Source organism: Pseudorasbora parva, chromosome 21, assembly GCF_024679245.1.
Source record: "Pseudorasbora parva isolate DD20220531a chromosome 21, ASM2467924v1, whole genome shotgun sequence".
NCBI classification, from domain to species: Eukaryota; Metazoa; Chordata; class Actinopteri; order Cypriniformes; family Gobionidae; genus Pseudorasbora; species Pseudorasbora parva.
In genome coordinates this window covers 23,427,687-23,454,354 of record NC_090192.1, presented here as the reverse complement: position 1 = coordinate 23,454,354, position 26,668 = coordinate 23,427,687, and the positions used below count along the sequence as shown (strand labels likewise).

The window sequence follows — 26,668 nt, the reverse complement described above, 5'->3', positions numbered from 1 at the left end:
AGTTTTGGGGCTCAGTGTAGCCACTCCCACCAGCACGTTCATTGGTCAGATATGTTGAAACATTTGCATACACCGTCCTATTGGCATTGGTATTGGTTCACACAGCGGTCATACAATTTGTCTTTCCGCCTACAGATGCTGAGACAGAATCGCATGACGAGACAGGTAGCAGGGGAGAAAAAAATAATAATAACATAATGGTTATTAAAATGAAAGCTGGTGTGGCCGATTAAGAAATAGAAACCTAAACATATCATCAAGGTTTAAAGACCTTATCAAAACCATTAAGATAATGTCTGTAGGGTAGGCTAGTATTAATATGGATTTTTTTTTGTTTGAGGAGCGCACTAAAGTCAGAAGTATGTTTCAGTGCTTTGTCAGCCATATGACAGTGTTTCCCAGGCTGCTGCAGGTCTGCACTAGAGAGTGGATGTAGGCGGGTCGGTTAGAGAAATTAGCAATCCAAAGAGGCACATGGCGCCAGCGAGACGACACAGACAGACAGTGACACTCAATTACCCCCCAGACAATCCCATGCAAAACACACAGAGCACAACGATCGATATCTCAACTGCCCTACCCGCCCTAATGTGTTGAGCACTTTGGTCAGGGCATGTGCTTCCCAATTGAAGGCATTTTGGGCAACCTTGAAACCATAAATAAACGAATAAGCTAACTGCTCTACAAATGTAACCAAGTCTGGTGATTTATAAACATATTTAGACCCACCCATCAAACATAGTTTACAAAATGTTTTAATTTAAAAATAAAACAAACTTCATAATTAGTATAATCAAAGTAGGCTAGGTTGGTTAAAATTGGGGTTTTCATGTCGTTAGAAAAATCCCACAATTGTGTGATGACCTCACATTTGTGCATTTACATGTTTTGTTGTATCACGTATGTAGGCCTATTATTTAATGGGTCGGGATAAAAAAGAAAATGTTAAACACAGCTGAAAAAATGCCCTCCGTTATAGCACACTGCAAATCTTGTAACTTGCAATTGCTACTTTAAAGAGATAGGCTATACGTGATTTAACGCATAAAACGTAGTTTGAATGCATTAATGTAGGTGGCGTTTATAGGTAAATGTAGTTACATTTCAGTGGCGTTAACAGTCCATGCAGAATAAAAAGTAGGATAAGTAAATTAAATAAAAACTGTTATTTTAGATGCCACTATTTTCTCATCACCCAATTATTTTGCCCATATTTTTCCCTTTAAATAGGCTACAACCGTTTATGAATTGTAATTTTATTCATGACAGGGTTCACTTATCCCCTTTTAGAAAACAAAATGGATTCTTTTACCTTATTATTAATTTATTGAGGCAAGTTCAATGGACAGCCTACAATACAGTAAACCGAATTAGAAAGGTTAGTTCTGACTATTTTAAAAAATAAAAAATAAAAATATTATTATTAAGTAGGCTAATTTAAAAATGTCTTGAATGTGTGAAGAATTTGCAGATACTGTGGTTTATTATAGCTGGAGGTAGAGACGGACGGCAGTGGCACAGGAGATAGGAAAGTGTTTGATGATGAGAGACAGACTGGGAGACGCTCACATCTGATAGACGGCCATCGATTCAGTGTCAAAGGCTAAAGACAAGCGATTCCGCTTCAGGGGACACATTCAGAGACCTACAGAAATTACCGGATTGACAGCAATTATCCTAATTGTTGGTAATTTCACAGAGGCGCCAGTTCAAAACCAGTCCTCCCTTCAAATGGTGCGATTCACACCTCCACAGATAATCCAAGAGTCTGTGAAACTGCCCTTCGGAACATCACTTCTGATACTTATAATGCCAAGGTGAGTTGTTTTGGGGGGGAAAGTAAAAAAAATAAATAATTGTTGTTGTTGTTGCTGCAGACAGTCTTAATTAGCCTTATAGGCTAATTCAGCATAGGCCTCTATAGGCCGCTATAAACTTTAATGTTAAGTAGTTTGACTATGAATGACTGTTCAGTAGCCTATATTTCAGTAATCCACTCTAAAGAACATTCTAGTCTTACTTATTATGAGGAATCACAAGATAATGAGAAATACAGTAGGTTAATCAAGGGTTTCATCAGTCTAAATGTTCTCAAGCTCAAGCACATTATAATAATTGACCAAATAACACGTTTTTCGTAATAGCTAAAGCAGGGCACCAACCTTTTTAGAGACTGTGAAATTAGTCATTTTTGTAGATACTTAAAACGTCATGTGAAAAAAAAAGAAGAAGAAAAAACAGTATATCCGTTAATTAACATTTCAAACAACGGCGTTAGATGAGGTGCAGTCAGTTTGAATGATCAGGCGCTGCCCTCTGGTGTCCATGAATGGAATTGACCAACTCCGGGTTTTTTTTTTCCGCCTTATCCTTCGTTCAGGTTCTAGTTCGTTCAAAAAGCAACCACTTACCAAAACTTTATAGGTTATACGAAGGGGAGTAGAGAAGAAACTATACTGACACAGACAAATCGAATGATTTATGTACTTAATAACAAGGTCATATAGGGCGAACGACACTTTATATTTTTGAATTAGTTGATAAAATTTAATAAAGGTCTGAAGCTTTAAAATGATAGGCTATCGTAGCTCTTTGATTTTTATATGCCATGGGCGGACCCCTCCTTGTTTAAGAGATTCCCATCCTAAAATTTAAAAGGCATCTTCCTTTTATAAACACTGAAAAGGAATATTTATCTGAAACGAGTTTCAATTAGGCTACGTTACAGCTATAATAAATCTGACCACAAGACTCAACTAATCTCTGCAATTCCCCATCTGTGATGATATGAGAGTCTTTGCACTCTTCTCCTCACTCATGCATTGGGACAACACACGTCCTCTTCCAGGCAGATTCGTAACATAGTTACTTGGAACTTCTTAATTATTGCCCTGATGGTGAAAATGGGAATTTCCAATGCTTCCGCTATTTTCTTACAGCCACTTTCTATTTTGTGAAGCTCAATGACCTTTCGCTGCACATCAGAACTATATTCCATGGCTTTACTTATTGAGAATAAGGATTAAGGGAATTTGGCCTCTGTTTCTCCTCATTTATACTCCTGTGAAACAGGAAGTCATGGCTGGCCAATTTTATGCTGCTAGTCACCCTGTTGTGCTAAAAACCTGTTGTACTAATATGTACCATTTAGGAGTGAGTAGGTACAAAGATTTACCATTTCACTTTTGTATGTTAGGGTACCACCCCAGTGACAGCAATGTACCTTTTTTTTCGGAGAGTGCAAGTCACCTCAATGGCAAAAAGTGTCCCAATCACCCTACTGTATATTTTATCTAGTCACTATAGTAATATTTTGTTAAATGTTATTTAATTATTTTTTAAAATAATAATCAAATTTTTTATTTGTAATTTAATCTAATCGATTAATAACTTAAAAATAATAATAATAATAAAAACGTAATAATTTAAAAATATTTAGTTTTTTCCAGAGACGCCGTCACTCCCTTGCAGGCTTCTGGGGGTCCCAGGACCCGTTTGAAAACCCCTGGTATACATTAACGAAAAGGATATTATACGATGCAAATGCTTACCCAAATATAAATATCTGAAATAAACATTTTATTGTTGTTATAGTGAATGAGTCTGATTGCCACTAGATGGCAACCTAAAAAAAAGCAGATTTCAAGACTTTTACCAACCTTGTGTCATGCTTTAATAACAAGTTTATATATATATACAGGTCCTTCTCAAAAAATTTGCATATTGTGATAAAGTTCATTTTCCATAATGTAATGATAAAAATTAAACTTTCATATATTTTAGATTCATTGCACTCCAACTGAAATATTTCAGGTCTTTTGTTTTAATACTGATGATTTTGGCATACAGCTCATGAAAATACTCAAAAATTAGCATATCATGAAAAGGTTCTCTAAACGAGTTATTAACCTAATCATCTGAATCAACTAATTAACTCTAAACACCTGCATAAGATTCCTGAGGCTTGGTCCAGCCTGGTTCATTACTCAAAACCACAATCATGGGTAAGACTGCCGACCTGACTGCTGTCCAGAAGGCCATCATTGACACCCTCAAGCGAGAGGGTAAGACACAGAAAGAAATTTCTGAACGAATAGGCTGTTCCCAGAGTGCTGTATCAAGGCACCTCAGTGGGAAGTCTGTGGGAAGGAAAAAGTGTGGCAAAAAACGCTGAACGAGAAGAGGTGACCGGACCCTGAGGAAGATTGTGGAGAAGGACCAATTCCAGACCTTGGGGGACCTGCGGAAGCAGTGGACTGAGTCTGGAGTAGAAACATCCAGAGCCACCGTGCTCAGGCGTGTGCAGGAAATGGGCTACAGGTGTCGCATTTCCCAGGTCAAGCCACTTTTGGGCTACAGAGAAGCAGCACTGGACTGTTGCTCAGTGGTCCAAAGTACTTTTTTCGGATGAAAGCAAATTTTTCATGTCATTCGGAAATCAAGGTGCCAGAGTCTGGAGGAAGACTGGGGAGAAGGAAATGCCAAAATGCCTGACGTCCAGTGTCAAGTACCCACAGTCAGTGATGGTCTGGGGTGCCATGTCAGCTGCTGGTGTTGGTCCACTGTGTTTTATCAAGGGCAGGGTCAATGCAGCTAGCTATCAGGAGATTTTGGAGCACTTCATGCTTCCATCTGCTGAAAAGCTTTATGGAGATGAAGATTTCGTTTTTCAGCACGACCTGGCACCTGCTCACAGTGCCAAAACCACTGGTAAATGGTTTACTGACCATGGTATTACTGTGCTCAATTGGCCTGCCAACTCTCCTGACCTGAACCCCATAGAGAATCTGTGGGATATTGTGAAGAGAAAGTTGAGAGACGCAAGACCCAACACTCTGGATGAGCTTAAGGCCGCTATCGGAGCATCCTGGGCCTCCATAACACCTCAGCAGTGCCACAGGCTGATCGCCTCCATGCCACGCCGCATTGAAGCAGTCATTTCTGCAAAAAGATTCCCGACCAAGTATTGAGTGCATAACTGAACATAATTATTTGAAGGTTGACTTTTTTTGTAATTAAAACACTTCTTTTATTGGTCAGATGAAATATGCAAATTTTTTGAGATAGGAATTTTGGGTTTTCATGAGCTGTATGCCAAAATCATCAGTATTAAAACAATAAAAGACCTGAAATATTTCAGTTGGTGTGCAATGAATCTAAAATATATGAAAGTTAAATTTTTATCATTACATTATGGAAAATAATGAACCTTATCACAATATGCATTTTTTTTGTAAAGGACGTGAGTGTATGTGTATATATATATATACTGAAACCATTGAGCGTTTGATGTCAAGTTATTCAGCATGCCAGCATAACCTACTCTTCACATCTCCTGACCTCAAGCTGAGATGCATTGGAGTCCAGACTCGCCGTTAACCGCTTCTCTGGGCTTTGAACTGCTCTTAAACATCATGCTGCTGATGTACTATTAGTCGAGAGGAATTCAGCTATTTAAAGTTCATGGTTGTGTTCACTCTACATTTTATTAAGTGTATTTTAAAGTACAATCTGCAGTTGTTTTTATTCCACATATGGCCCTTGTGTTGGAAAATCCAGACAGACTGAAAAAGCAGGGAACACAGGCCAGGTAACTTCTGTCCAAAACTGACATCATGCAACCTTTAAAATTGAAAACTTAATATCAGCAAGACAAAAAGCTTGTAAATATTCACAAATCTGTAATAACAATGGCTCCTGGTGGACATCACCTTCTTAGAAACTATTAGGGACGCAACTATATTTAGAAAACACCCATAAAACAATCATTAATTTAGGGACCACAACCAATAAATGGCCAGTATTAAAAAATCTATGATTTTATATAAAAAAAAGCTTAAAGTGAATTTAGGCATCAAATTATGGGCAGTGAAAACAGTGATGCTTATTTATACATTCTCAGTTAAATTATAATTTTAGTAATTTTGTGTGCTTTCACCATTATTTTGTAAAATATGTTTATTTAGCTGAGATTTACTCCAACAAACAGTATTTCAGTAGGTTTCCAATGCAACATTTCTAATCTTCCTAAACTTTTTCCATCGACTATTTATATATTTTTGCTTAGTTTCAATAATTTCTGAAAATTAATTTGAATAGTTCTAATTAACAATAACACTTGCATTAACTAATATTCATTTTGAGATATGCTGAAGTGTTATTAGCTTTTTTTTTTTTTTTTTAATTAACAGTGGTAGATAATGGCAAAGTTTAAATTAAATGTACAAATATGGCACACAAAAAAAAAAAGAGCAAACAAAATATCCAATATCAACTGACAAATTAACAAACAAACAAATATCAACTGATACCCAATCTGGTACCCAAGCTTTAAGCTTATTTAAGCATAATTTAAATGAATCCGTTAAACTCGACATGGATGAAAGCATAATGACAATACTGACCCAAAAAAGCACAACAAAAATTTTAGTTTAGCATGTTTATTACAATACATACATTTCACATTTGACCTTCCGACCCCAGGTGACCCTGCCCTGACCCTGGTATCACAGGGTTGGTGATGTCCAGTCCTTGGCTGACCCTCAGTTTCCTGTTTTCCAGTAGCACTTTTCCCCCCATTCCATCCGATCAGGGTGCAAAGGAAAATGCGTGGTAATAATTTATGAATACAACATATCTGATAGACTAGTAATCACTGCAACTTTAATAAAACTTTAACTTCATTATTACTTAGCAACTGTACATAGGAATGAACTCTGGTTTTTAACGCAAGTCGCCACAGCAGCTCGCGTTCATTTTTTTCCTTTTTCTTTTTCAAAGTACAGTTTTTTTTTAAACAAAAGAAGGGTACAGAAAAGAAATGAAAAGAAAAAAATAACCTGGAAAGATTAAGAGAAAAGAAAAGGGGATTCTGGGTGACAACCAGTCTTCATCTCCTGCCAAGGGAGGTGAGGGAGGGGCACGACATTGGTTGAGCTGCAGGAATGATTCTTTTTCTCTTTTCTTTCTTGCTAACATTCACTCCATCACTTAAGCAGGCACTGGTGTTGACCATGGGCATATCGCTGGGCCATTAGGGGCAGGTAGGAGACCACTGAACCATTGTGGACAAACATGATGTAAACCCCCTCAAAAGGCATGGGGTGAGGGAATGAAACCATTATAGTGCAACCAGAGAAAGAAATAAACTAACCAAATAACCATGTAGCATTACTACCATTTTTCATATGTAGCGAGAGAGAAATGAACCGGTGGACACGTGTGCAGAGTCGTGAGAAGACAGTGTGTGTGCATCATCGTCCTCGTTAAATGTCCCGGTCGACTAGTCCACCTTTTCCATGCAGGTCTGGTACATGCTCAAGGCAAATGGTTCACCGATCGGATAACTGAAGAGCATTTGATTTCTTTTGTTTTGTTTTTTTAATCATGTCATTTAAAAATCTGCAGTCAAGAGTTCTACATATGGTGACAATGAGGGCACTTGAGATCCCAGTCTGCCTCGGTGCTGATTAGTTTAACATTTGGATGTCAAAAGCTTTGATAGGCATGTCTTCCCATGGCTTCATCTACAAAATATATTTACAACATGGAAATAACATCTACAAATAATCTACATGTACAGGGACAGGGCAGCTCCTCTGAAAACCTCTCCGCACCCCTCTCCCCTCCCCCTCCTCAGTCCAAACAAGACCTTGCTGCAGTTTGTTTAATGTAAGACTGGGCCCAGAGCAGAACGCGACGGAACTTTGGTTCTCCAGGGTTCCGCGCGCATGAAATGGGTTTTGCCCACTCATTCACCTACCCCCTTCTCTCCTCCTGTTTCAAGACCACATCGAAAACCCAGAGTTCCTCAAACCATGAAGGAATTTTGATTCTTCAACTTTTCAAGTTCTTTAATTTGTTGTCTCAAAAACAGTATCCTGTCGAGAAAGAGAGCCAAGTTAGTACATTTACAATGGCCGTCACATGCTCATGCAATGCTATACGAGAGAGAAATGCACCTCTGCTCGCGCAATGTGGCCTGGATCTCGCACACTCGCACCAGTGAGCGCAGGTTCTTCAGCTCTGTGCAGTTCTCTGACATGTAGATGCTGCCCATGGTGTGAGCTTCTTCACGTAGCCGCGAAGCCTGGGCGGGAGAAAATGCGAATTGTTAGTAATAATTTTGGACTAAGTTGGTTGTTGATGTTTTGTGTGGTCTCAATACTTCATGGCTCGAGACCGTATATATCAGCAACCCTTTTCATATTCCTAAATTGACCTGTCGGTAAGCCCCTCCCTTTGAACGCAGATGAGCCAATGGCAGTTGAGTATCAGTTCCACGGAGACCAGAACTCAGACATCTTTAGGTTTCAGCACTATAGAGAAACATTGGAAGGCCTGAAGCTCTCATCGGTTTGATGGTGTTTATGATACAAAAATGGTAAAAAGATGTGCCTGGGGTACTGTAACACTGATTACAGGTATCCTGGGAGGATTTTCTGGTTGTCGTACTCTAAGTTACAATTAAAGTTAGTGAGTCCATGTTAACGTACAAACCTAAACAACTAACTGTTCTCATGTCATGGTAACAGTGTAATGTTAGGTCAAAAACAAATTAAGGTCTACATTTCAGTGCCTCTCCATATTAAACTGAATAAATGTAAATTCATGTAATCTTACCCTGCAATTTGTCTTGACAGTGTTTAGCATTTTGGAGAAGAGAAAATTTCAGAATGGCACAGGGGAAGCAACATTGCCAAAATCCCATTATAAATCTTTAAATGAGAGTACATGTAAACGCACTGACTTGCAGCTGTCATGAAGACAGTTAGAACTCTTTGTTTGTTTAAGAGTTAGCAATAGTAACTAAGGGGGGCGGTGCTTAACGATAGGTCAATTGTAATTAAGACCACTCTTGAGTGATCATATGGTCACTGCTATAAGAAACTGTGTGAAATGTAAAATGTGTGCATGAAGGGCAGTTTGTCACAATTCCTTAATTTTCAATTTTTTTTAAATAATAATAAGTCAAAATAATAAGTGACTAACACATAAGTGACATACTAGCACTCAAACATTTGGTGCTGATGAGATTTTTTACAGTAAACATATTAATATTGTGAACTATTACAATTAATTTTTTTCCTATTTTAATATCTTTTAAAATGTAATTCCTGTGATGTCCAAGCTGCATTTTCAGTTCCATTTATTCAGTCTTCTGTGTCACCTGATCCTTCAGAAATCATTCTAATATACTGATTTTGTGCTCAAGAAACATTTCTTATTATCAATGTTGAAAACAGTTCTGCTGCTTAATATTCTTGTGGAAACTTTTTTTTTCCTGAATAAAAAGTTTAAAAGAACAGCATTTATCTAGTTTCAATAGATAGATATTGTAACATTATAAACGTCTTTACTGTCAAGTATTAATTTTTCTCTTACATTTTACTGATTACAAACTTTTATATAGTCATGTACCGTATTTTCCGGACTGTAAGTCACACTTTTTTTCATAGTTTGGCTGGTCCTTGAGACTTAGTCACGTGTGACTTATATATCAAATTTAATTCATACAAGAAAACGCATATAGCCGCGAGAGGGACAAAAAAAACAAAAAACAAAACAAAAAGGGTTTTGTTGAAATGTTTTCTGATAGCCTGCCAATATTAGACAGTTCCTTTACCTCAGGGCTCCTCAAACTCGGTCCTGGAGGACTGTTGTCCAGCAGAGTTTAGCTCCAACCCTGATCAAACACCTGAGCAAGGTTAATCAAGGTATTTAGGATCACTAGAAAAATCACAAGGTGGTGTGTTTGATCAGGGTTGGAGCTAAACTCTGCAGGACAGCGGCCCTCCAGGACCGAGTTTGAGGAACCTGTTTGCTCTAACTGATTCACACTCCCATACCTGTTTCTCTACATGCTCAGCAGGCCACCCCTGCACGTGTTTGATGAGGTTCTCATTGAAGTGTGCGGCCAGCGTGGGTGTGAAGGAACATGTTGCTCTGCCTAGGGCTGCGCCGGCAGGTACTGAGCCCGGGGGCATTGCTCCGCTGACTACACCTGGTCCTTGACCGCCACCACCACCACCACCACCACCACCATTATTATTACTGCTGCTGCTGTTACTCCCCATGTGGTTCGAAGCCGGAGATGGACTTCTCTGACTGCTGCAAATCACAAACAGTAAATGGGTCAACGTCTTTGTACATTTTTATGGAGAGCAAAACTACTTTGTCTGCACCAAGTCATTACAAATACATTAATTTTAATGTGATCTTAGAACACCAAAGCAGCAATACTAAAAGCAGCCAGAAGATGGCAGTTGACCACCACAAAACAAGCCACATTAAGCAACAAATATGGCATGCAGTGAGCAGTAAATAACAATAAGCCCTTCGATAAAGTTCTGATGGATCGGTTTAATAACTTCCAATCGTCTTATGTCACCTCTGTCTCTGCAGCGTCCGTGGAGAATTGCCGTTGTCGTGATGTTTGTCTGTGGTGTGGGACTGCTGCGACGACGGTGGAGGGAGAGAACTGGACTTAACTGTCATAATGTTCATCTACGAAAGAGAGGGAGAGAGCATTACAAAGCCGTAATTTTTCTAAGACATCTGTCATACCATTTGACCACTGTCTACCTTGTTCTGGGAGGAGACCGGCGTGGTGCTCAGGGGCGGTTTGAGGGAGGCTGTGTTGGTCTGTGGCGTGCTGATTCTGGGAGACACGTACGACCGAGGAGAGGAAGCGTCAGATGTCAGAGACATCGGAGACTGGCTGGACTGCTGGGCTACTCCACAGGACAAAAAGAGCAATGAGAACGAGATAAGGTGAAGAGATCTAGTGCCATAGGTAATCACAACAGGCATGTCATTGGCAACAAATGTAGTTCTGGCTCTGATTCCAATCTAGCTTTGCACTCCACTGTGCTGTTATTAACTTAAGACTATTAAAACATTTGTTAATTGAAAAAGCTGAAACGATTCCTGTAGATTTTACACTTATTAGGTGGGAAATTTCCACAAGCATTTATTCAATCAGTAATTTGAAAACTTTGTGAGAATTTAACAAACGGCAAGAAATGTGCACATGGCTTCTTAACACACAGCTGCAATACAAGACTATCGCTTGCATTATGGGACAGAATTTTCACTTGCCTAATCGGGCCAGTTTATCACATTAACATGTTCATTTTATCAAGCTCACTTGCCTTTAATGTTTTAACTTGATTAGATAGGCAAGTACTTTTTGCTGTGGTATCAAATAGCTAAAGTGAGCTTTAAGTAATAAATGGAAAGTACAGCTTTTAGGCAGATTTGGTTCTTAGTAAGAGTCATCTAGAGTTTGCCACCTCTGCACTAGAACTCAAAGTGATGAATCTTACTTTTTATTTTGGGAAAAAGTGTGAAACGTGCCACACTATCTAAAGGTATAAAAAGGCTAACAAGCAGAGATGCAGCGATTGCATTTTTCTTTACTGATTCCGATTTTTTTCGTTCTTTTTTTTGTTGGTAAGTGTGAACTGCCGATTCCCATTTTCTTTCAAAGAACTATAATTGACATCATATACAAACTAAAAATGTACTTTTCTGCAACACAATTTTATTAGTAAATACAGAAAAATAAATAACCAAATTTCAAACAACAGCACAAATAAATCCAACAGAATAAAGAGATATGAAATGATATATGAAAAACTAATTATTAGTTTGTTTACAACAACAGGCCCTATGAATTTTCTTTATTATTACACAAAATCTGTGTTGTGTATTTTAGTTTTTCTGGTAATCAAATAAAGGCACAAAGCTCTTTTTTTTTATCAAATCAAATTTATATAAACCTTTTCCATTTTTTGGCATCAAAGTGTAAGCAGAGGTTTACTGTTAAATTTAAAACGGAAGAAAATTTATTAATTTAAAAATAAAGCTAATAATTATTGTGTTGTCATTATTAGTAGAAATATTACATTAAGACTGTATAATAGAAATACAATAGTACAATGTACTATATAATAGTAATATATTTCTGCCAAGTTCACTTTTATTTTGACAGGTTTCTGTGTATATATGATATGACAGTAGTTTCTCCCAAATTAAACAGTAAAATGTTCATAAAGTGACTCTCAGAGTGGCTTTGGAGATGAAGTTCATGTTGTCATATAGTAACACCACGCGCTTTGTGTGTTATAAACGTATTCATGCATCTGTGCCATTAATTTACACAAGAGAGACACGTACAGGATTCCTATTCTAAAAAAATAAAGACAAGTCCATAATTTCAATGTGATTTAAGTGTACAGACCTAATTTTGATTAATTCTTCCAACATTTGACAAATTCTGTTATAATGACTGGATTCTGTGTTTTCTGAATCGTGGAAATCATGGGAGCCCTGGCTATTTGTGTGATCCACTTATATAGATCAGTTATGTGCACTTTTGGTGTGAGCTAGAATCCTGCAGGAATTAATACAATTATGCGCAATACAAGCACTATTTAACCAGAGCTAATGAGATGAGCGAGTGAGAGGACGCGCGTCACTTCACAGACAAAGAGAAGAGTGAGAACGCGCAGCTGACATTATTGCCTGCACCACTGGCAACAATAACCGGCTTGGAATCGGTAAGACTGACCAGTCGATCACTATTCCAGGCCGATCATGCAGAAAATCATCTGATTCCGATGCCTGGCTGGTCGATCGGTGCAGCTCCACTAACAAGCTAACTTCAACTTAAAGTTTATCGGAACAAAAACAAGGAAAACAAAAATGTGACCGTCTTTACATACACATCAAGACTTTGATGACTTTTCAAATAGTATTTTTAAACCAAGTTTAAGCAATGAAAAATTTTGCATTTTTTTTTTAAAGAAAAATGTTATATATGTTGATTTTAGCCAGCCATTATAGAGATGATGCAACTTGAACAAGAAAAGTCACTTTTCTTTACAAAAAAAAAAAAAGTAAAAAAATAAAAGACCAGGGTTACACCAAATATTGCTCTCTAAGGATGTACTCACACTAGGCGCTCTGAACCGGTTAACAGCCAAACTCCGGTTCGTTTGTCGAGTGTGAGTAGTGCTGGGCGGTATGACCAAAAATTTACATCACAGTATTTTTCTAAATTATATCGGTTTTGCGGTATATGACAATATTTTTTTTTCTATGCATGACCAGGAGTTAACCACATTTTTTACTGATTGAGAGGAAATACTGCAGTAGATTGACTAGAATGCCCTATTATACCCTATTATACTGAGTGAATATTGTAGACAAATATTGTGATATTTGTGATATTTATGTGATTTTTCAATACAATTAAGAACACTAGTCTCTGAACAAATGACACACGCAAGTTTAACACAAAGCCGTTAGGCTACTTTTTTGCCTAATATTCTTTAAATTATCAATCTGTTTATTAACCTACATCACATTTTGTGTAGCAGAATAATCTATGTTGTCATGTCATCGCTGTCATGATCAGACGTACAGTTGTGTCCTTTTCATTTACAACAAAACGACAGCCCTAATGAGTGATGACAGAGGACAGAACTAAATCAAACATAGCCTGGTTAAACTTTAGATCTGTGATAGTCTGATTTTATTTTAGATTTTGGCTTCCAAAGATTATAATTATAATATTTATGTCTAGCGCAACTTAATTCCCTTTGCAGCAACGCTGTCATTTCTCCCTAAAACTCAAACGCAATGACAGAAACATTTTTAAAATGTAATCTTGTAATTATAATATAGATTTTTAATTGTATCTGTTTTTAAAAATAAGCAAAAATTGCACACAAAATGCAAATTACAAACAATATGACAAAAACAGTGCTTTATTTTTCAGCTTCATTAGGTCTATTTAACAGAAGTCAAGAAAGAAATTAAATATAATAATTTAATTAATATCAAATAATCAAATAATTTATATCAAATATAAAACTGCTTACTTAGTCTTCACTCTATAATTGAACTATACACTGATTCTTAAATATATTTTAGTTATTTAGCCAAGCATGTGGTTGTTTTCTATTTTTCATTGTTTGATTTTCAATTTTGAAAAGTCAGAATTACGAATTTACATCACGCAATTCTGACTTCATAACACACAATTGTGAGTTTTTTAAAAACGATGTGATTAGCTGCTTACCAGTTAACATTCACTGCATACATTTGAGCAGTTTATAACATTAGCTAACTGCTGCAAGTGGCAACACAAGACTAAACAACATTCAAAACACTACTCTCATGTGTCAAAACTCATTCCTGAACCTCGCACTTTCTGGAACTAGCGTTAATCTCTTTATACTCTGCTAAAGAAATAACTAATAACTAATGTCTAATTTTCCAGGTTTTCCAGGGGGAGTGGGAACCCTGTGTAATACATTGACCCATGGGCGTAGATTACGCGGGGGACGCGGGGGACATGTCCCCCTCACTTTTAATCAAATGTATTTTCGTCCCCCGCACTTTTACTGGGTCTCACCGATCCTAGTCGACCCGCTCCGAGCGGGATTCGAATCGGCGTTACCCTGCGCGGCGGCGGCCAAGTTAACAGGGACACTAAAAACAGCCTTCTCTAACCTCGGTTGATAGCGCGCTTCTTGAGGTCACGGGCAAGTGTATTTACATAGAAACCAATGTGAATACATCAAGATTTAAATTCAGAGACAAAAAATAATCTATGCATGACCTGTAATTTTTTTCGAATCTTAATATGAGGAGGGCGCTCTCATAGAAAGTCCAATAGTGGATTCGTAATACCCAGTCACGCTGGAGCTGCAGCTGAAGGAAAACAATCATTATGAGTGATGAAACGTGACGACGACAATCAGACGATTGCGACAATATATGCTTTATGTGTGTTTTTCAAGCCATCTCAAGGCTATTTATTGACAATAAAGTAGGCCTATATCATATGAATAATGCAGCTTTTAATGTTTAGTATCTTCTGCTCACCGCGGCTGCATTTATGTCATGAAAAATAGTTCAAACAGTAATATTTTGAAACATTATTACAAATTAAAACAGCTTTTTTCCTATGTGAATATATAGTAATTTATTCCTGTGATCAAAGCTGTATTTATCATCATTACTCCAGTCTTCAGTGTCACATGATCCTACTCTTATTATACTCATATGAGGATTTCATAATCAAGAAACATTTATGATTATTATCTGTGTTGAAAACAGTTGTGCTGCTTAAAAATGTTGTGGAAACTATGATAGCCTACATGTTATTTTTCAGGATTCTTTAGAATTTTTGAATAGAAAGTTCAATGGCATTTATTCATTGAAAGTTCAGGATTTATTTGCATTTATTAAATAAATTATTATCTAATTTGTAATATTAAAAATATCACTTGTGATCAATTTAATGCATGTCTGATCAATAAAAGTATTAATTTCGCTCTTTTTTTAATTTTACCACAAAAGTTTAGATGGTTTCCACACAAATTAAGCATCACCATGAGCAGCACAACTGATAATAATCATAAATGTGTGTTGATCATCTAATCCTCATATGAGAGTGATTAGTGAAGGATCATGTGACACTGAAGACTGGAGTAATGATGATACATTCAGCTTTGATCACAGGAATAAATTACACTTTACTATAGATTCACATAGAGAACAGCTGGTTTACATCAGAATATATATATTTTTATATTGCATAAAATCTGTGGATTCTTAGAAGTGTTTGTAGTATATAAACCAATCATAAAATTGGAATAAAAAATAGAATAATATTATAGATATTAATTATTGGTTATTGTTCAGCAGTGTATTTGATATCTTGCCCAATTAAAAGCAAGAGATGCGATAAATTATATTGGTCCAAAAAAAAAAGTCATTACAACGTTTCTGTCCCCCTCACTTCTGAAAAGATGGCTACGCCCCTGCATTGACCACATTATGAATAATTGTAAACTAATGCTAGAATAGGTCTGATCCCATTGTATATAAGATTCACACACTATGGCGATGATAGAGAGTGCTACATTGTTTTTATGGCAGTCTGTAAATAGATCCACGCATTACTAAAAGTAACTGACAGAGCGACAAAGAAACAAAAAAGATGAAAAAAAAAGGATACTCAAAAAGAGTTAAAAAAAGAAAAAAGGGAATAAACTGCAAAAGAGAACTTAATTTGATACTGGCACACTGTCAGCAGCTTTCTGTGCACTCAACAAATTGAGTTCTCTTTCGAGGATTTTTGCACTTAAAAAGCATTTGGCAAGTATTCACCTAAACAACTGGTTATGATAGCTATCATTACTGTGAAATAAAATTATTAAGATTGGTGATGATATTGCTCACCCCTATCTAACACACAAATCTATATAATATGCAATTTAGACATTACTAAACAACAGATGCTGCATGACAAATCCATACACAAAGCTACTTGAGTTAAAACCAAAAATCATTTTTGAAGCCCACGTGACTCATCCTTATCTGCTCAGACAGCAGCAGCCAAGCTGGTCTGTGTGATCCTTGTTAAGCTAAAAACTCCATCTGCTAACTCAAGGAAGCTGACTCAGAACCCCACAGCTGACATGAGTCGGCAACACAAATCTGACGCCAAAAAACAATCAAAACCTTGAGCTCAAGTTATAAAGTTCAAGATCAGGTCACAAACCTGAACTGACCCTAAAACCACACAAATAAATTTCCAAACACAAATAAAAATTTAAAAAACAGCAGGTTTGACAGTAGGAGGTAGTAGCAGCATCATGTGGTTGCGTGTCTGTGTGTGTGTGTGTGTGTGTGTGTGTGTGTGTGTGTGTGTACCTTGACTGGATAGCTGAGTAGCCTGGGAGAGCAGTGTTGTGATGTTGAAGGCAGACGGACCAGCAGTCAGGATCTTATGGAGCATGGACTGCAGTGAAGCCTGAGTTACTGCAGCCGTGAGAACTACAGAGACAGAGAGAACACAGAGAATGAAGCAAAAAAGCAAGGACAAAAGGTGAAGACAGGAAGCATTTAAAAAGAAAACAAAACACCCAACTGCACTGAAATCATTAAGTGTTTAAAGGTGTCGACAGTAAAAAAAAATATTTTGTAAAATATTACTACAATTTATAATACCTATCCATTGTTTAAAAAATGTAACGTTCATCTGGAGGCAAAGCGCAATTTTTTTCAGCAGTCATTACTCCGGTGGCACGATCCTTCAGAAATCATTCTAATATGCTGATTGGTGCTTAAGAAACATAAAATATAGCTGTAAGCAGCAATTCCGTGGCCAAGCGCAAAGAAGAAAACGAGACATGCCAACATGGCTGGGAGTTACCAGCTGCAACAATAAACAATTAAAGACGTATTAAAATAATCTTATAGACAAAAATAGATATACAAATATACATAAAGTTAAAGGTGCACTATGGAGCTTTCCGTCCACTGGAGGGCGCCTATTCAAAACAAATCGTAGTTTGATGACGCAATGTGTGAGCACAGCATCTTGGGAGATGTGGTCTTCACATCACAGCCGGTGGAAAATAGGACTCGGGCAGAAATCACGTTCATGCATGCGGTTATTAACGTTACTGTAGTCTAAAGCAGAGCAGGACCGAGTGTTCTGGACCTGAGCACAGCTGCTGAAGCGATTGTTAAACAAATACCCGCCTCGCGAATACCGGGACTTTTATTATGACGGGACGAGACACATTCGCCGAGCGCCTGCACAGATCCGTTCTTCCGGTTATGATTTTGAGGTAATGTAGGTCTGTTTATCATATTAGATACATTTAAGTGTGTTCAAAACGATGTTATGACTTTACTCCGTGCGTTCACTTGTTCACACTGCTAAGAGTAAAGCGCTCCTGCCAAATAAAAGCCGAAACCGAGGGTAACGCAGATATGACGCAATTGACAGGCGACTCCCTCAAATGCAATGCTGAAACGTCCCTGTCCTTAGTTAAAATAGCAATTTTCTCACAATTTACAAATAGTTGGAAACTTCTGGGATATTGTAGGTACTCAACTGAACAAAATATATAACACTGGCCTAGTGGTTTTTGGATATTTTACTGCAAAAATACTACATAGTTCACCTTTAATAAAAAAATAATAATAATGTATCACTTTTGACCAATAGGTGGCGCTGTGACCAAATTCATGTGGTGTGGTCAGAGTGAGGTGATAATGACATGCGCAGTTTAGTGTCAATATGTCAAAAAAACATTTCAGAGATACAACCTTGAGCCCTGAAACTTTTTGCGTACCTTCAGGGCATGGTGCAGAAGCCAGATAACGAGTATCGTAATGATATGCTAATGCATTCGTTAAGCAGCAGTTTTAGACAAAATTCAAAATGGAAAATGTCCAAAATGGCTGACATGGGACAATTTGATATCTGTCGGCTCGGCATGACATCCCGAATCTAACGAGATCACTTTTATGATTTTTGGACAAACCCATCAGAAGTTATAAACCAAAAAAGCTATTTTTTTTGTATCTCCGGATCAATAGGTGGCACAGTGCTGCAGGTCACTTCAGGTCATACTTGTGATGACATGTACTCAGTTTGGTTTGAATACGATAAAGCATTGCAGAGATACAGCCTTAAGTATATTTTGCAACCGCTACGTAAAATGTGTTTGCGCATTTTATCAAAAAAAACGATTTGATGAATCAACTTGAGTTTAATATCTTTTTGTCAACATGGTCTGAAGATGATCTGGATCAATTTTTGTGAAAATCAGAGCAACAGCCTAGGAGGAGTTCGAAAAAGTTTTTTTTTTTTTTTGAAAATTCAAATTGGTGGAATTTTTTTTTACATCAAATGGTGCAATCGAATCAGCTTGAGCCAAGAAATCAAAGGACAATTTATTTTGTTTCTAGCCCTTATGGTTCAAAAGTTACAGGTGGTAGCACTAGAGGGATTGAGTTAGAGACTCAAAATATGCTATAGTGACAGTTGGGACTATCCTCTATCTGTGTGCCAAATTTCACAACTTTTTACCATACAGTTCTATTGGCTGCCACAGACGCAAGAGCGGAAGATGAATAATAATAATAATAGGAATGCCATCAATTACAATAGGTGCCTAAGCACCTTTGGTGCTTGGCCCCTAATATTTTTTTTGCTTAATTTAGCTGAATTGCTAGGGAGAAAAAAAATCTTTCTGACCCCCAACAATTGTGTTTATTTAACTTTCAATTGCATCTTTTTTTGTTTTGATAGTGTTATGTTTAATGTTTATGTTATAATAGTGAAATTTTACTGTTACTGGTATCATGACAACCCTATGTCAGACAATATATTAAAGTTAAAAATAAAATAGTAATACTAAAATAGTGTCAAGTGGAATAATTAAGAATTAAAGCAAAGCACTTTCTACACTGCATTCACTGCAATTTTCCAATATTCGAGCAGGAAATGATGCAGGATGATCCAATATTTGAGCAAATGATGCAGCAGTCCAGGCACTAAATGATGCACTGTTTACACACGTGCAATATACAGCGGTTAGAGAGCACAATCCAATCTAGACTATTTGGACCGAACTTCTCATTTGCCCTGGCTCTGGCTTGGAGAATCAACGTTTAATTGTGCATCACAGTTTGCAAATGCGGCAAATGATGGGAAGTGAGAAGCAATGACACACACACAAATGGCAATTCACACAGGCCATGTTCAAGAAGCAGCAAAGCTATGATTCATTCCCGAGATGTGAAGTTAAGGGAGAAAAAGCTGACGCACACCCAGCATGCACAAGAACATAAGCAATTATATGCACCTGCTTGAGTGGTAGAAGAAACTAGGGGTGCGATCATGATTAAAAAAAATGGTATCTCAATATTTACTGGAATTTTATCGATAACGATAATCAAACAATATTTTGCCGAGTGTTTATTATTGTGTTGGTACCTTGTTAGGTTTAGGACTGCAGTGGTAGTTGATTTGAAGTTGATTTTTAATGGTGATTTTTTTAACTTATGGGCATTTTTACCCTTATAAAGACTTTTTAAACCTAAATGTATGCATCATGTGTGTACAATTTTAACATTTTATCAATAATAATAGGACACACTAGAGCTTGTTACCAATCAAATTAAATCAGTATCACAAAATTCATCTTTGAAATGCAGAGGAAACCGAGACACTGCACCTGAAGTGGCATTTAGATGAATTTACAGTTTTTTTGCAACTCAGAGAAGACATGAATGCATTTAACCTGCAGTTATAATTGCATACATTTTTTGATGTTTTAAACATAAAATGTGGAATATTGACATTTGTAATGATGATTAAAAAAAAAATTATACATATATTTTAAATATGAAATTAAAGCCGCCAGTAGGTGGCAGCATGTAAATGAGTTCATGTTAATGAGTGAGTCATTGAGATTTAAGTTATTTATTCATTTAAACGATTCCGCCGATACATACACAGTCCTGTGGCTTTGTTTAGAACTATTTTTGTTAAAATGGAGCAAACTCAGGCAAAAAGTCACTTAATATAAAGGTTATTGAACTGTTGTATAAAATCAATATCACATTTGTAATGTTGATATTTAGAGAAAAAAGGGACCCTTTGTGTGATATTGGATAACTATATTCAATTATATAAATATAAAAGAGAGGCATTTTGCCTCTTATCTTTAACATTAGGGGCATTATAAATGCATTTTAATAGGCTAAATCCCACAGTGTAAGTGTGCACTCTAAACGTACAAGTGCACTAGTCTGACCTACAAAATTACATTACATAGTGTATGTGTGCGCTCTCTGGGTGTGTTTTTGTAAAGTGAGGAACAATTTCAGATTGCACATCGTTAAAACAACAATCATGATATCATAAATTATATATATCACGCAAGAAACCCTATAAGAATAAAGCTGCAAAATCTAAACTTGCCAACACATCACACTGAAGTTGTAGTGGTTAAAGCTCACTGCAGTAGCATAAGCAAGATTTTTAACCTCAGGTTCCTGTTTTTCAATGTTTTGGATAAAAATGTCTGCTAACAGCTTCAGTGATCCGTAATTGTTCCATTCACTGAGATGCACTTACCTTCATTAATCTTGGCCATGTCTACACTGGCGTTGTTCAACTGCAGGGCCGTTTGCAGAGCAGGGAGGAGCTGGCGTAAGAGGGAAGGGTCTTGGAGAAGAGTGGGCGGGGCAGGCGACTGCATCACCGGAGAAACTGGCACAGTAGAGCCAGAGGCGCCGCTGGCTGAGTTGACTGCGCTTAAGCCAGACGAAGCAGCAGAGGAAGAGGAGGGTGTGAGTGAGGAAGGCTTCTCTGTGGCAACCGAAGACTCTGCGTTTATAAGGATCAAAGAAAAAAGAAATCACATAACAGAAGTCAATGATGTGGGAATAGGGATGGGAATCTTTAGGCACACAATCAAATCCAATTCTGGGAATCCCAATTTTTTTTTTTGTACCAACTTTGAATATCAATTTTATTTCTGCCTTTTTATAAAATGACTTGCAAGCTAAAAAAAGGAAAACAACTAAATATAGATTTGAAATATACAATTAAAAACAAATAAAATAAATGCATTACAAGCAATATACAAATAAAAGGACAGTGAGGGATCTCTTCTCAGCGTTACTACTAGGGGTGTAACAATACATTACATTAAACTATATAAAAATATAACAATGTATCGTTGATGAAAACCAAGGCTCAACTTGCTGTAGTAGGCCTATTCATAAGGTATAATTCACCCAAACACAAATGAACAAATGTAGGCTACCACAAATGTAAACTCTGTCATCATGTACTCACTATCACGTCTTTTTTTTTTTTTTTAAATTTAACTTCCAAACACAAATGAAGATATTCTTTATGAAACCTGCAGGATTTATGTCCCTCCATTTTTAAAGTCCATTCCTTTCAAACTTAAAAGATGCAAAGAATGTCAAAGGCATGTGAAAATAACTAATAGAGTGTCCTAATCCAAATGTTCTTTAGTCTTCTGAAGAGACACAATGGCTTTATGTGATGAATATATTTAACACAACGCACGTAGGGTACCGTAGTAAACACGACGTTCAGATGATTGCGTGACGCGAGAAAACAACATGAGAGGGAGTAAACGCAGAAATAATATTCTTTGATGAACTAAACGTTTACAGTTTGAGACTAGCGGTCATTCTGACGAGCTTTCTTGCGATTAGAGCTTTGACAGATTGCATTGATCATCTGAAGTGCACACGCTGGCGGAGCGACGCTCCTCAAAGTCAACACGTAAACATTAAAGCGACACTCCTTAGTGAAAGCGCAAACATCATTTAAATCACCAGATCACGTTTAGTTTTAGTAGTATGATTATTTAAAGCATTTAAGATGGTTTATTCGTACATACTGCATTAAAAGCGGTGGATGTAGGACATAGCAGACATGGGGGGAGATGCTGCCTGCATTGAAAGCGTGAATAATGTGTGTGGGGAAAAACAATCAAGTTTAGAGTTTCAGTGACATTATTACATTAATAATCTTATTACATAGAATCATACAAAAACTATACATAATGTTGATTTAATGTATAATACTGCAATGGGGGAATATTTGTGGGTCCTGGTAATAAAACACAAATAATAATAATATAATAATAAAAAAGTACAAAAACCCCCAAAACATTAGTTTGGCTTAAAATATCGGGATACATACTTAGTATTGTTAGGAATTTCACAATTAGATTCAATTTCGATTCTTGAGGCTTCAATTTAATTAGATTCCGATTGAATTCGATATTAGCTTCGATATCGATTCATTTATAAGTACATACACAAGTAATTAAGTACCTCAGTACATTTTTAAATAATGTGTGCAGTATTATCAATGTTTAAGAACAAACTGACCCCAGCATGTTTCCTGTCAGGGTTTATTTAGCAGAACAAACTGTACAATAGTGTACATGGGCTGAATACAAACCCCAACTGTAACAAACAGGTGCTTTATTAACACCTCTAAAGTGCATGTAATAGCAAGTAGTAGAAAGTATATTTCTTCCTACATTCAAGTTATAAAAAATGTAAACAGAAGAACAGTGTGCGTACACAAAAAGTGCAACCATTGATATTATAACAAAGTGCTATTTTGTAAACACAATACAGTGTTTCCCACAGATTCGAAAGCAAATAACTGTATAGTGTAGTGAAGCTGTGGTCTCTCTGCTAAAGCCATTCAAATGTATTGCGAGCGCTGGTTTGTTTTCAACTATTGAGAGCACAATGATCTATGTGACCGCGCACGCTGCAGAGAGATAAATGCATGTTGCAACAACGATCGAATGCAACGTGTGTGTGTGTGTGTGTGTGTGTCACGTAGTGTTGTCAAAAGTACTGACCACAATACCAAATCGGTACTGAAATGTTAAAAATGTGACGCTTCGAGCGCTGTTGAACTGGAATCGTAAACTCCTCTGACTGGCAGTGGCCATTGTGCTCACACATTCATCGGGTGTGCCTGTGAATGGCTACAATGATCACATGGCAGCGGTTTGAAATAAGGAAGTGTTTGAAAGCGGGAGCAGGAGCGTTTGAAAGAACACGCAGGCGTCAACCAGCGGTAGGCTGATACACACCTGCATTCAAACACTCTGTGTGTATTTGTGCGAGCGCTCTGTGAAAAGCGCCATTGATGTATTTTTACAACATGTTTGTGAAGCGCTGATCATGGTAGCCAATCACAGACCTATTTGATGAGTGTGAGCACAATGGCCTAGTCAAAGGTGTTTACCACTCAACAGGTGATTCCACTCAACAGCGCTCGAATTAACATTTTTAGTACCGATTTAGTATCGCGGTCGGTACTTTTGACAACACTAGTGTCACGAGAGACAGGGGGAGAGCAGGGAAAGGAAATGCAGCTGAACGAATATGCTTCTTACATGTTTTAAATAGCATTTTAAAAAAATATGACAATGCAATATGTGGTGGCTGGTGTTGATTATGTGGTGCACCACCACAAATTAGTCTATGTGTGGGAAACACTGCAATAAATAACACTGAACAGCTGATCTGAGAAACTTTGGCTTTCCAAAAGGAGTCCAAACGTCGGTTTTTAACTTTAGTGGTGGAGGCTTAAACGGTGTGTATACTAGGGGTGTCAACAATAATCGATTCGGCGATGCATCGCGATGCGGGGCATGAACGAGTCAGCATCGATGCGGCAAAGTGCCATAATCGATTATGTGCAATTCCCCTTTATTCCACAAGGTGGCAATGTCTGATACCCAATGATGAAGTGACGTTTCACTCATAGTTACCTCTGACAGAAATCGAAACAATAATTATAATCTGCAAAACTTGAAATGGGTTAGTGATTTACTTCAGAGACCAAGTACTAAACACAATCATATGTTAGTGTCTCTTGATGATGGATGTGGTCAAGAAGCTGTCAGTGATCAAAATATTGATTTTGAAGACATTGAAAATGAGTTTGGAGAATATGCTGGAGATCGCGAATATGAGGCAGATGCTGAATATAAACGAGCTCTGACGAGGACAGATGATGATGGTATTAAACATCTGCTCAAACAGAATCCTTCAGAGCTCCAAAAGGTAACAAAATAGGTTTTATTTTATTCTTCTGTAGCTGTTACTCTAAATTCAGGAGTTTTAAATATATTATCACGACAGGTAGAGAGGTCTATCCATGTTAAATATAGATCCGGGTCGCTAACGACCTGAATATGTAAGAATGTTTGGTGAAACAGTCATGCATTTAAGGGTTAATTGCATTTTATTTAATTTTATTTAATTACATTTTATTTTATTTAATAACTTTTATGTCAAAGATACAGGAGACACATAGCAGCCAATACAACCTGTTGTTTAATATCTGCTTGTATTGCCTCATGACTGATGAATTCAGATTTCATGATCTGATGAAAATTTGCTTTGTGTGCAGTAGAATTTTGATGCATCACAATGCATCGTAGAATCGAATTGAATCGAATCGTTACCTGGTGAATCGTAATCGAATCGAATCGTGAAGGCAGTGCCAATGCACACCCCTAGTGTATACCATGCTGTATACCATCTTGCTGTTTTGGCACTCTCACTAGAGTGTTGCCCACAGTGCCACCACTGGTCAGTGGGCTGAATCAATTCATAAGATTTGATGAATCGATATTGAATTGAGAAACAAACATTGCAATGCATTGATGAATCCATATTTTTACCCAGCCCTAGCACAAACTAAACACGCACAAAGAGCACGTGAGCATTTGAAAGCGGACATCTGTCAGTGAGTGAGTTCGATGTCAAATTTATACTGTATAACAAACGGCATAATTGATGCTTTATCAGAGTATTTGGAAGGTAAAACTCAAATACCAGAGAATGAAACCACACATTTTCAAGTCCCTGTATGTTGTGTCAAGCATTAAACCATTTGCAAGTTTATGTACATGTTCAATGGATTTGTGTGTAATTATCAGCAAGCAGAATACGTCCAGCATACACAATAGTGATGCATGGGTCACTGTTATATCCACAGACACTGCGGACAGGCTGAGGTCAAGTAATAAAAAAATTAAAACATTCCAAATTGTGGCAAATATTAAAGTGTTTAAAGCTGAATTTGTCAGGGACTAGACCTGTCACGATAAATTTTGCTGGACGATAAATTGGCCAAGAAATTATTGCAATAAACGTAATATTGTCGTTCTGAGACCATTTTCATCTAAAATAATGACAATGGCATAATAATGCAGGTACATTTTTTTCAAAGATCAATAAACTTTTATTTCTTAAGACTAACAATGAAAACATTTAAAATATCAATAATTAATTAATTAATTAATCAGTACAATAAATGAAAAAAAGACCAAAAACAATAAATAAAATGGATGAAAACTGCAACAGATAAGGTGCATATTAGGGGTGGCACAGTTCACAAAACCCACGGTTCGGTTCTGTATGGTTCTTGTTTTTGTTTGTTTTTCTTTTAATCGTTAGCACTCCAGAAATTTACTTCAGCTCATCATATATAACAATTATCAACAGCTTAGGATACAGCATTAAAAAAAAAGTTATCATGTAATCATGCTCAAACATCTTGATTTGATCATCTCTGAGGAAAGCTAGGTGAGATTTTTATACAGAAAGAGAAAAGACATTGATGACATGCTTTTCATTTATTTGACAAAAGGAGAATGTGCATTGCTATCTCTAAAGGACCTTATGTGCCTTTTATAACTTGCATTGATCAAACTGCCAACTTCAGTGTAGCTTTAAGCCTCGTTTATACTTTGCGCTTCCGCACGAGCGCGAGGTTCCGCGCGGCAAAAATAACGTCAACGCGGAGTGCGCGAGACCCCGTTTCGCTTGGCGCTGTGCACGGCAAATTTGGTAACTTTGCCTGCAGCTCCGCACCCGAAGAAGTACGAGCGCCAGGAGAAGCTGGCCGAGCATGATGTCTCATAAAACCGGCACCCGGTCTGCCTGTTGAGTATAAACATCTCCCCAAACGATCGGCGCGCTCGCGCAGTCAACGGGAGAGACGAGGAAAACAAACACGCATACAAATGGGAATTATCGTGGCCGGAAAAAATTATCGAGCTCATTTTTTTAATCGTGCGATTAATTGATTTATTGACTATCGCGACAGGTCTATCAGGGACTAATTAAAAAACTAATTAAGCGACACAGTTGCAGGGTCCACTTGGTTAAGCAGCAATTTCAAAAAGGAGAATTAAAACAAAGGAAGGGAAGGAAAGTAGACTGTGGGAACATTTCAGAGAAGTACTTAACCAGG

At 37.3% G+C, this 26,668-nt stretch overlaps 1 protein-coding gene across 1 annotated transcript in view; it reads right to left on the bottom strand.

Moving 5' to 3' along the window:
• Positions 1–6,643: 6,643 nt before the first annotated feature.
• waca (WW domain containing adaptor with coiled-coil a) overlaps positions 6,644–26,668 on the bottom strand; it is a 53,453-nt gene continuing 33,428 nt past the window's right edge. The window contains exons 7-13 of the mRNA XM_067429410.1: positions 20,963–21,214; positions 16,735–16,857; positions 10,585–10,733; positions 10,391–10,506; positions 9,849–10,110; positions 7,962–8,089; positions 6,644–7,880 (exon numbers count right to left, since the gene is read on the bottom strand). Coding sequence (XP_067285511.1) covers positions 7,811–7,880; positions 7,962–8,089; positions 9,849–10,110; positions 10,391–10,506; positions 10,585–10,733; positions 16,735–16,857; positions 20,963–21,214 — 1,100 coding nt within the window. The 3' untranslated portion in view covers positions 6,644–7,810. The remainder of the gene's footprint in view (positions 7,881–7,961; positions 8,090–9,848; positions 10,111–10,390; positions 10,507–10,584; positions 10,734–16,734; positions 16,858–20,962; positions 21,215–26,668) is intronic.